General features: G+C 40.5%; 1 protein-coding gene across 4 annotated transcripts in view; it reads right to left on the bottom strand.

The window, feature by feature from the left end:
* LOC109039186 (uncharacterized) overlaps positions 1–7,675 on the bottom strand; it is a 178,215-nt gene extending 170,540 nt beyond the window's left edge. The window contains exon 1 of one of the 4 annotated variants that reach the window (XM_072296182.1): positions 4,668–7,675. In XM_072296182.1, the coding sequence (XP_072152283.1) occupies positions 4,668–7,360 (2,693 nt within the window). In that variant the 5' untranslated portion in view covers positions 7,361–7,675. The remainder of the gene's footprint in view (positions 1–4,667) is intronic. The other 3 variants (XM_072296185.1, XM_019054579.2, XM_019054586.2) reach the window with 3 other exon arrangements.
* Between the last annotated feature and the right edge of the window lie 5,010 nt (positions 7,676–12,685).

The raw sequence follows: 12,685 nt of genomic DNA, 5'->3' as shown, positions 1-12,685 counted from the left end.
TCTGTAGAATAATTTAATTTTCAACTTAGATATATACTAATAACTAGGGTATTTAGTTCAGAGAGGAAAAATTCATAAAATAGTGAGTTTTATCGAATCGTGTCAATAAACCACATTTTGAAACAATAATGGAAAATTTTCTGTTAAAAATTAATGAATAAAATGTACTCCTCAGACAGACTTCATTAAAACAAGACAAGACGCATTGCAATATTGCCAAAATTACGTACAAATCGTTGAATTTTGGCGGTATTTGACCGTTATTATTCATTACCCTATATTTAGAATACAATTTTATTTTATAATTCTGAGATAATGGAGTTTAATAGAAAAAAGTAACGACACCAAACTGAAGAAGACGCCCAGGAAAGGACAATAAGGGGCTTAAAAAGGAACAAGGGCGCTCTAAATTACTGAGGACCTGTGGGTGGACAAGGGACAATGGCGGTTAGGCGTCGCGGGGCCCGAGAGACCGCTGTTAAAGCGGCTCTTTATCTATATATGTAACAATACAATAGTTTGTCGTTACACTCGGCGTAATTAGGATTTTCCTAAGAAACATTCTCTTAATCGGAAAACAAGAAACTTACGACAAAAACCGCAAAAAGCGCCAATTTTGGTGTCTTTTTTTCAGTTTGCTGCTTGTCGCGCGTTTAATTTTACCGTGAGCAGAAAGAATTTGACTCAGCTTGTAGATAGTTTAACGAGTTTTAACTGTGGAAATAACCAATTTTGTCGTCTGATCAACTCCTGGCAAGTCACAGGCTACAATCCGCCAAAAAGGCCGATTTTAAGCAATTTTTGCCAAATTTGGCAACATCTTGGTGACAATTTTTTTATGAAATGGTCAAATTCGGATTCAGCGCCAAAAATTACATAGGAAACCATGGAATTAATGCTACCCGGTGTTTTTGGAGGCTAAAATTTCTATCCGCCCGGACTCAAAAAGCGTCGTCGCTCCATAAAGCTGTTCACAAAAATGATGATATCTCGCGAACCAAAAGTTTCCCAGCGAGCTATAATATATCGATGGATGCGGAATCGAACGAACTATCGATTAGACAACTTTTTATTCAAATTTGAAGATAGCTTTTTTGGGTATTTGCGAATATGTAGCATTTGTCGAATTTAAAAATCGGAAATTTGGCAATAATGCATGTTAAAATTAATGCGACATTAAAAACATGGTCATATCCTAAAAGTGCGTAATTTTTAGAGAATTTTCGTTAAAACCGCAACTTCATAGCTCAATTTTTATGCCACTTACGGAATTTGCCTGTTTTCAACTTGGCAACGCTGTAGCGCGCGGGAAAAATTTCGGGTGAACTTGCCAATGCCGGAAAAAGGCGTGTCTTGTGATAGGGAACAACATATCCAACTCCGGGCAAAATCCAAGCGTAGGGTAAAATCGCCGATTTTGAATAACCCTCTTTTCGGACCAAATTACGAGCAACATTTTCTGAAAAATTGGAGGACAATTTTGAATAAATTTTCCCGAAAATTCGTGATTTCTTGAAGGATATTAGGCAACGTCTGAAGGCTCATACGGCATTCTTCCTTACCATGGCAGCACTCAACTCTAAGGAATCTCACCCACCAAGAGAGATCGGACAACTGAAATCCAATTTTGATTGGCTTCCGTTTCCCGGCCCTGATTGGCTCCCGCAGGGCGTCAGGAACGCTCCCGTGTAGGTCGTATTAAATGGACCGCGTTAAACAGAAAGGAACCAAGCCACATCAGCTATTGCCAAATTTAATCGGGCAATTTAATTTTTTACGTGAAAACGGTTGTGCGGATTTTTGTGCAAATTTCAGTGAATTTTCTCCATAGTACAAAGCAAATTCCTTAAAATTTGCAAAGGAATCTGCACAGACGTTCTTTCGTAAAAAATGTAACTACCCTGTTCAATTTGGCAACGGCAGATGTGGCTTGGTTCCTTTCTGTTTAACGCGGTCCAAATAAATCAAACGGGTGAGATTATAAAGATATCGATTGGTTCAACATGTAAAGATAGCCTCAAAAGTCAATTGAGCAATCTGAGGGAACGGGTATTTTGTGATAGATTTATACCTGTTTACGTTCCAAATGGCCATGAAAAGTGAAATCGTTCGGAATTTTCAGCTTTTCAAACTGATATCCTTGAGTCTTTATTTCAGGTTATGTTCTATTTTTTGAACCAAACGATACATCGAACTACAGTCGAATACGATACAAGGATTCTCTCCCCCCCCCTCCAAAAAGTCCGAGCATTCCTCTATTTCATGCGACCGTGAACGTTTCTACACCCCTGCTGATAATGATTCCGGACACTTGTGAATAAATCCACGCTGCGGTAACTTGCGACGGAAACTGGCGCTAGTTCTTTGCAGAACTTGACGTGACGTCCAGCCTTAGCTGACCCAGACCAAGAGCTGCCGTGCTCCTTAGCACGCCGTAAGAGCCTTCAGACGTTGCCACATTTTCTCCGATAAAGTGTTCCTTTTTGAGGAGGAGTATGAGATTTCCTCTTGAAATTTTCCGATGATTTAGATATGATCGTGAATAAAATTCTTCGAAAAATTCGAATAAGAATATTGACAGACTTCCCTGGAAATTCATATTTTATCGACGGAAATTTGGCAACACATGGGTGCCCATGCGGCGTTTTTCCTTCGCACGAGTGAGAGAGGCGGAGGAACTAACGACGGTTACCACGAAGAATCCGAGAGGGGGTAATATAATCTTTGTCCACGATTCGCGAAGGGCCCACGTTCGAGAGTCACCACAGTTCGAAATTCCGTCAGCTAGCGTGTATTCGTCGCTTCGCAGACGTGAGAACGTACCTCTTTTTCCACGTGAGTTCCGAAAAAACAGGGTCGTGTGGGCTAGAGTACCTGTATAGGGAGAGTAGCGACAGATCGGTTCATGGAGGGCTTAGGGCCCAAAAGTGCAGCCACCCTTCTGAGCAACTTCTAACACACAAAATTTCACTGCCAGCCTACAGATTTCAATTCTAACCAAGATGGCTAAAAATGTACATAAAAGAGCGTTCTTTCGCAAAAATAAGTAAATTTATGCAAAAAGTAAACCAAATACATGCTTTCTAAACGACGGTTCGTAACAATTGTATTTGTAAATCGCTCTGGACATTCGAAATTCATAGGTTGGCTGCCCTTTTGGGCCCTAACTTTATTCGCGGAGGCATCGGTGAAGGCCTGATGGACTTTCGGAGTTTCAGATCTGTCGCTACTCTCCCTATACAGGTACTCTAGTGTGGGCAACAGAGCTCATCTGCAAATGCAGTTCAGTACTTAGCTACAAGAGCGGAGTGACAAATTGATCGCTTAGATGACTCGTCCTAAACATCAGGGTTGCCACAGAATTTAGAAAGTAGAATTCCCTGACATTTCCCAGACACATTTTGGTGAAACTCCCTGACAATTGAAGATGTGACGGATGGTTAAGAGGGCATGCTTGAAAACAGTTTTCAGGCAATATTTCTTGTTCGAAACTTCAAACCCATTCTAGAAAGCAAATGAAGGCGATTTAACAAATTTCCCCTGACATTTTCGTTGTTTTCCCTGACATTTCCCGGTTTACCTTGACTATTTATCTCAAATCCATTTTAGAAAGCAAAGTAAGGTGATTTAGGGGCCCATCAACTTGCGTCAAAATCTAAGATGTTCATGAAAATTCATTGGTTGAATGGGTCAGTTGCGCTAGTCACAAAATCGTATTTTAATGCTTGATTCTTGTAGATTAGCAAAAAATAACAAGATCCGTCCAAACCGCAACTTTCTACGTTCAATATTGACCGAAATATCGCCCTTTGAAAAGTAAGGTTTTTGATGTCATCCACCACGGCATTGACACCCTTGGTTTCTTCATCTTTTGTTCGATCAGTAATGCAGAGGGTGAAACGGGAAACTTTAATGACGTTAAACGTAAACAAATTAAAGGAACAGTCGGATTCGCACTTTAAGGATCTTCTTATCAGGAGATAATGCACTTGCCGCGAAGAGATTGGGTGGTCAGTCAGTTCACCTCAGTTTGTTTACATTTAACTTCATTGAAGTTTTGCGTTGGACTCTCTGCATCACTGATCAAACAAAAGAGGAAGAAACCAAGGAAGTCACTACGGTGGTGGATGATGTCAAAAACCTGACTTTCCAAAGGACGATTTCTCGGTTAATATTGAACGTAGAAAGTTGCGGTTTGGACAGATCTTATCATTTTCAGCTGATCTATGAGAGTCAAGCATCAAAACACGATTCTGTGATCAGCGCAACTGACCCATTGACATGGAATGGCATCATCATGTAAGATCAAACACTCTTTACAAGGTTAAATCTTTCTCCTGCCTTGACTATGAACAGGTAGAGCTCGTGTCAGATAAGTCAGCCTTTGCTTGCTTTTCGACATTCAAACGCAGTAGAACGTTTCGCATATCTTCACACAGCAGCGTTGTTGCCTTCAGTCAATCTTTGATAGCTCTATGACCACAGAGGCACAGACTTTTGCAAACTGAAAGTAAACAACTGCCAACTTACCTAACATAAGTTCTGGAAACAGTAAGAGTTACATGAGTCGATGACATTTTTTTTCGACAGAATTTTACCAGAATACCTGTGTTGAATTTGTTCGAAATCGCTTAAATTAACTGAGGCCAAAAAAATGAAAGACTCACCTTTCAGAATCTGCATGATCTTCCAGTTGCGCTTCGTCTCCATTGTTGGTGGTATTTTGGACATCATTGAGAGATTCAACTAGTGTAGACTGGACTCCTAGCTGCTCAATCATTTTGTTTTCACTTATTTCCACTTCATTTAGCATTGACATTGCAGATGGATAAGATTGCTGGTTTAGAGAAGACGGGATGTAGTGATGGCCCGATGAAGGTTGAGATACAGGATAATTCGGTAAATGCTGGGTCTGGGCTGGCTGATTTGTCGGTTGAATGTTGGTAACAGTAAAATTAGCTTGTTGATTTGTCATGTGATTGGTTGGCGGCATCATAGATGGCTGTGCCATCATTTGCTGGGGCATCATTTGGTTTTGAACCATTGTCTGAGGAGGCATCACCGATTGCTGTGGTTGAATATTGTTGGATTGTTGATTCATCAATTGCTGAGGCTGAACTTGATTAGACGGCTGCGTCATCATTTGCTGAGGTTGCGACTGAAGATTAGTTTGCGTAAGAATAGGTTGTGATTGAACTGGGGGTGTGCTTGCCTGAGACATCATATGTGATTGCATCTGCTGAGCGAGCAACTGCTGCGGCTGAACAGTATTTGCTGGCTGTTGCGAGATAACTTGCTGAGTTTGGATGGGCGCTTGCTGCTGCATCATTTGCTGGGGCTGCGTCTGTATTGATATCAGAGTCGAGGGCTGAGACTGTGAGTTAGACTGCTGTCCCATCATTTGTTGTGGTTGATTCTGTTGTGTTGTCGGCTGAGCCATCATATGTTGCGGCTGAGACTGCACAACCGTATTTTGTGACATCATCTGTTGTTGCGGTTGATTAGGAATCTGATTTTGTTGGGTCATCATCGGCTGAGCCTGAGATTGTTGAGACATGACTGGCTGTGATTGGATAAGGTTAGTCTGAGTTTGAGGTTGCGCAGGCATGGAATTTGAAATTATCGGCACTGTTTGTTGAGGCTGCCCTTGCATTGAATTAGGCTGACTAATAACTTGTGGTTGAGACTGTTGCGTCATTATTTGCTGAGGCTGACTCGTACTTACTACTTGTTGGGGTTGATGAACGGGTATCATGTTTGTTAAATTTTGGTTCTGCGAGTTAATGATAGGAACTTGGTTACTCAAGGCATTAGAATTGTGGACAACTGAAGGGTTTGTGTAATACTGTTGAGCTTGCTGCGGCATTGGTTGTGGCTGCTGGGGAACAACTGGCTGTTGAGAACCAACAACAGGGGTACATTGTTGCACAAATGCAGGCTGCTGTTGTGATACAGGGATTTGCTGCATCATTTGCACCTGTTGGTGCTGCTGCTGCTGTGGTTGTTGCGGTTGTTGAAACTGCTGTTGAGGGACATTTTGTACCTGAATTGGTTGTACCACTTGCGGCGGAGGCATTGATGTTTGATACTGTTGTTGGACATGCTGTTGCATTGGCATTGATTGCTGCATTACGTTGTTCACATTCATATGCTGCTGTTGTTGATTACTGTTCGTTGCGTTTTGCATCTGATAATTTGCATTCGCCAATGCTTGTTGCAGCTGCTGAGCCTGCAAGCTTTGATGTTGGTTCTGGTTAATAAAATTAGGCGTCTGCTGTAATGGAATTTGAGACATGCTTTGAGCATGCTGTTGGGGTTGTGAGCAATTTACGGGATTGAATTGAAGAGTTTGTCCAGGAGACGCATTGGAATGAGTTGCTGGTGCACTCTGCGGTGGAGCAGACACACTGTGATTTTGTCCGGACATAGTATGGTTGGACCCAGGTACATTTTGGGCTTGTCCAGGCAAACTTTGGTTCAGTCCAGAGGATGCAGATGTGATTTGTTCATTCTGAGCATGATTATTGCTACTATTTACATGATCAGAACTAACCGGTTCATCATTGACTAAATTTGAATCAGCTACAGAAATTCCACTATCATTTCCAGTATGGAGCCCAGATTGATTGTCAGAAGGATCAGATGGTTTACTAATAGAATTGGGTTTTGATTGGACAATAGAATGATCTAAGAAGTCCATACAGACCCAACGTCCACGTTTGAATGGTTCTGTGCTTTCTATTTTCACCACTTTAAACCTTTCGTTGCGACCAGGATGATTATGAAGGTCCCTCATATCAGCCTCGTGTTGTTTTGCACCTAAAACACTAAGATTTAATACACTATCTGCAACAGTCACATGTAAATCATTGTTCGATATAGCACCACACTGTGCGGAGGAATTACTATTATTACAAATGTCTGGGGCAGAAACAATTGCTAAACCGTACTGAGAGCTTGTGGGTATGACAGGAGCGGATCCCAACGATGTGGATGAGTTGAAAAATACATCCTCTTTAGAAAACGTGTCTTCAGAGAAACTAGGTGTTTCATTTTCGACATCTGTTACTCGTGAGGTATCTATCACATCCGACATGTCATCGGTGTGCGACTCGTCTAGATCATCAGCAGAATCTTCGCCACCATCATTACTCACTCTAGAACCAACAGTAACACTAGTGATTTGAAAAGAAGTCTTTTTCTTTTGGTTGTTACCAGACGATAGAGGTGTGGGTTGCCCAGAAACTTTATCCAGATCTCCGCAGTTACAGTGAATATCACTGGAGGCTCTACTGGAACTTTTGGATAATTTACTATTATCTCCCACTATGGGTGTTTTTTGACTAACATCTTCAGCCATAGCCTAGACAAATTCACTAAATGTAAAGAATCTCCATGTAAATAAGACTCTTGCTGAGAGACGACGGGACCGCACTAAACATCATACCACGAAAACTACGCGAGGAGACAAAAACACCAATTCACTAGATTCCGAAAACACATACCTCACAGGAACTGAATTCACCAAAATAGGGCCTTTAATTAGTTCACTAGCCCCGTCTAATAACAAATCCATTGCATTAGCAGCCATTTATAGGCCTTGCCCTTGAATTATTTTTTTGAGACTGTTTTTGCATGACACCAAGCAGTAATGCCAACATAGTAGAGAGAGAAATTCTCTTCCCTCCCCATGTGCAGTGCCGTGCACTTCAAGTGTTGCACGTAGTTCACGACTTGGCCGCTTTCTACCCGCAGACACAGCGCTAGTAGTCATCCCCGGAGGAGATACCTCAAAATTTTATTTTATTTGATTATTTGAAGCAAAGTTGCTGACAGCCATAATTATACATTTTTCCCATTTTACTTGCAATCATATCCAGGAGCGTGTTGTTAAAGTCCTCTATGCATGAACTTGTCCAATTCAGAGGGTAAATTCATAACAGTGTGGCATGTCCACAGATTCGACTCGTACAGGGAACTCCAGACTGTTACGAAATTGCGTCGCGACAATCTGAAGGCGATTTATATTCGGACGACAGATATAACGTTGCGGAAGACTTGAAGACCTAGGTAGATACTGCGTAGCACAACAGACAATTAGCAAAGTACTTACATCGACAATAAATCTACTGAACAGGCATCTTCGTATCTTCATTGTTGTGTTTCAAAAATTTCCTCCCCAAAATTGTGTCGATCGAGTAGATATTCGCATATTTCGAAACATTACCTATCGTTAGGTAAAATTTAACTAAACTCTTACAAATTTTAGTATACATTTTTTTTATTTTATATAAATTAAAAAAATAATAAAATGAGAGAGAAAAAACTAATTTAAAAAAAATTAAATTAAAAAATAACAAAATGAGAGAAAAGGCTATGACTAAAAAAAATTTGAGAAGTTTCCATCTGTAGGTATTTGATCACTTGGTCGCAATAGTGGGATAGTAAAAGGATACAGATTTTAGTGCCCTTTTTGTTTTGTAGAACCTCTTGTTCATATTATTCATCATTCAAGCTCTTAATTGATTTGGATGGACCAAAAAAAGAGTAAGGGAATCGAGGTCACTGCAAGTTCCTCTTTCTATTCTGAACTTCGCACGCTCGATTTTCTGACCTTAATTGCAAGGAATTTTTTTAACTTTGCTCGTCCCATATTACCGATGTTCTTGTCCATCAGGTAGAAGATTTACCGTGCATGGTCCTAAGATCTACCGTACAGCTGGAACTCCTCAAAAGCGGAACAAGCGGGTTAGTGGGTGCACCTTCGGAGTTTTTGTACACCGCACCATAGTTTATTGCCTATCTATGATTTTAAAGGGGCTTCAAATGCTGCGTACCGATATAATACGGTGCAATCAATATTGCGGGATCAGCATCCTCGCGTCAACAACTTTTGTGTGACATTCTGTTCTGAACGAAGGTTTCCTATTTTATTTTTTCGGAGAGAAATAAGTCAACTTTATGATTTGCGATTTTGACGAGATATTCTGCAAATTGAGAGGAAAAATCAAAGATTTAAATGAATTACGTTGACTAGTTTTTCAAGAAAACCATGAATTATGATAGAAAGTTTGTAAAATCACAAATGGAGATACGTGGTTTCTCACTGTGGCCGTCGATATTTTCCTCAGGAAAATTTCATGTAGAATACGAGGGGCACATCAAAAATTTTCAAATTCAACTCGTAGGTGAGCAATGTTCACGGGAAATTCAAACATACTGCATGCCGAAAAACTGAGGTAAACTTGAGTCACAGTCGAACACATAACTAATTTCAATGTGTATTAATTGGAATTGAGAATTGAGGGGCTTAAAGGACAAGGCGCATAAGTGCAGTTTTCGAAAAAATGAGATATTAATTATTTCAAGTAAAACTTGACTTAATTTTCATTCTGTGAAACAATTTCTCCGGAATTCCAATTTTTAAGCAACAAAAAGTAAGTTCGAACTTTCTTTCATCCATAAGGATCCGTGTAACTGCATTTATACGCCTTGCGCTTTGTCCTCCAAGCCCCTCAGCTGATCTTTTCAGCGAGCTGAGTTTTTCTTGGACATAGTAGAAAATCCATGAATCGCAGGAGAGACGACTTTTTTTTAGAGAGAAATTCTGTTATTGGCCGAGAATGTTTGTTTGCGATTGCCGATTTGACCTTTATTGATTTTGGGTTTTGTGCAAGCGAGAACTTCTAGTTTACTGATTACAGAGAGAACTATTAACATCAATGCCCCACTTGCAAGTTGATTTTGACTTTTACAACATGTCTAAGAGTCTTCATACAATTTTGACTGAATTCTAATCAGGCCCGCCCCAAGGGGGGGGGGGATACTGGCTCCCGGGTGCCGGGGCCCGGGTCCCGGAGGGGGCCCGTGTTACCCGTGAAAAACCACTACGAATTTACATGCAACCCTTGCTTCGAAAGAAAAGGTGAAAAATTTACCCTAAAAATTTCGCAAAAGGTGAATAGATTTTCAGAAACACGCTGGGGAACTGTAGAATTCTTCTTAAATTTTCAAAGAAGTATACTTCCGATTACCACGTTCCAATACCCAAATTACATTTTGCATAGTTCATATTCTTTTGTTTTCATTTCGAACCACTTGTTTAATTATAATCCTATAATAAAAACCACCCATTTGTTTAATACAATTCTAGCTGAAGCGTACTTACGCACATTCATGACTGCAAAAATGTTAACGGAGATCGAAAAGGCTAACGTGCATGAAGGCTATTTCAATTGCAATCTTCTGTCGCATTTCTAAGGCGCAATGATACAACTATTTGAACTCTCCGGGATGCGTGAGGTATCACGCCGCATTTAAAGGCGTTTTTAAAACAGCCAAGTTCCGATACCCGGATTATCGTTTTGCATAGTTCATATTCTTTTGTTATATTCCGTACCACTCGTTTATTTTTAATCCTCGTAGAAGAACCACCCATTTGCTAAATACAATTCTAGCTGGAGCGCACTTCAGCTATGCATTCATCACTGCAAATATGTCAAAGGAAATCGACAAGCACAGCGGGCATGGGGGCTATTTCCATTTAAATCTTCCGTCACATTCTTACGGCGCAATGATACACGTATTTGAACTCTCCGGGATGCGTAAGGTATCGCGGCACCTATGAAGGCATTTTCAAAACAGCCAAGTTCCGATACCCAAATTATCGTTTTACATAGTTCATATTCTTTTGTTTTCATATCTAGACCCTTGTTTATTAATAATCCTCCTATAAAAATTACCCATTTGCTATATACAATTCTAGCTGAAGCGCACTTCAGCTATGCATTCACCACTGCAAAAATGTCAAAGGAAATCGACAAGCACAGTATTCCGTACCACTCGTTTATTTTTAATCCTCGTAGAAGAACCACCCATTTGCTAAATACAATTCTAGCTGGAGCGCACTTCAGCTATGCGTTCATCACTGCAAATATGTCAAAGGAAATCGACAAGCACAGCGTGCATGGGGGCTATTTCCATTTCAATCTTCCGTCACATTCTTACGGCGCAATGATACAACTATTTGAACTCTCCGGGATGCGTGAGGTATCACGCCGCATTTGAAGGCGTTTTCAAAACAGCCAAGTTCCGATACCCGGATTATCGTTTTATATTCTTTTGGTTTCATTTCTAACCACTTGTTTACTTATAATCCTTCAATAAAAACCACACATTTGCTAAATACAATTCTGGCTGAAGCGTACTTAAGCACATTCATGCCTGCAAAAATGTTAACGGAGATCGAAAAGGCCAGCGTGCATGGAGGCTATTTCAATTGTAATCTTCCGTCGCATTTCTAAGGCGCAATGATAGAACTGTTTGAACTCTCCGGGATGCTTGAGGTATCACGCCGCATTTGAAGACGTCTTCAAAACAGCCAAGTTCCGATACCCTAATTATCGTTTTACATAGTTCATATCCTTTTGTTTTCATTTCTAAACCCTTGTTTATTAATAATCCTCCTAAAAAATTACCCATATGCTATATACACTTCTAGCTGGATTGCACTTCAGCTAGAAGGAAATCGAAAAGGACAGCGTGCATGAAGGCTATTTCAATTGCAATCTTCCGTCGCATTTCTAAGGCGCAATGATAAAACTATTTGAACTCTCCGGGATGCGTGAGGTATCACGCCGCATTTGAAGGCGTTTTCAAAGCAGCCAAGTTCCGATACCCAAATTATCGTTTTGCATAGTTCATATTCTTTTGTTATATTCCGTACCACTCATTTATTTTTAATTCTCGTAGAAAAACCACCCATTTGCTAAATACAATTCTAGCTGGAGCGCACTTCAGCCATGCATTTACCACTGCAAAAATGTCAAAGGAAATCGACAAGCACAGCGTGCATGGGGGCTATTTCCATTTAAATCTTCCGTCACATTCTTACGGCGCAATGATACAACTATTTTAACTCTAGGAGATGCGTGAGGTATCGCGGTACCTTTGAAGGCATTTTCAAAACAGCCAAGTTCCGATACCCGGATTATCGTTTTGCATAGTTCATATTCTTTTGTTATATTCCGTACCACTCGTTTATTTTTAATCCTCGTAGAAAAACCACCCATTTGCTAAATACAATTCTAGCTAGGGCTACCCGGATTATCGTTTTGCATAGTTCATATTCTTTTGTTATATTCCGTACCACTCATTTATTTTTAATCCTCATAGAAAACCACCCATTTTCTAAATAGAATTCTAGCTGGAGCGCACTTCAGCTATGCATTCACCACTGCAAAAATGTCAAAGGAGATCGACAAGCCCAGCTTGCATGAAGGCAGGCCCGGCACAAGGCGGGGATACTGGGTCCCTGGTACCGGGGCCCGGGCCCCGGAGGGGGCCCGTGTTACCCGTGAAAAACCACTACGAATTCACATGCAACCCTTGTTTCGTAAGAAAAAGTGAAATATTTACCCCAAAAATTTGAAAGGTGAATAGGTGAATAGGATTAAAAGGTGAATAGATTTTCAGAAACACGCTGGGACACTGTAAAATTCTTCTTAAATTTTCAAAGAAGTTCACCTCTTGGAAAATTTCTATCTATTTTCAAGATTTTCAGTACAGAGGGATATTTTCAGTAACTGCGTTTTATTTTCTTCCGTCGTCAGATGCTAAGAGTCTGCAGTCAGGGCATTCTCGACTTCAATGGCTCATGGCTCAACTCCCTTGCCATAGACAAACG

Source organism: Bemisia tabaci, chromosome 1 (genome assembly GCF_918797505.1).
Source record: "Bemisia tabaci chromosome 1, PGI_BMITA_v3".
Taxonomy (NCBI): domain Eukaryota; kingdom Metazoa; phylum Arthropoda; class Insecta; order Hemiptera; family Aleyrodidae; genus Bemisia; species Bemisia tabaci.
The sequence above is the reverse complement of the archived record's forward strand: the minus strand, read 5'-3'. Positions and strand labels throughout refer to the sequence as shown.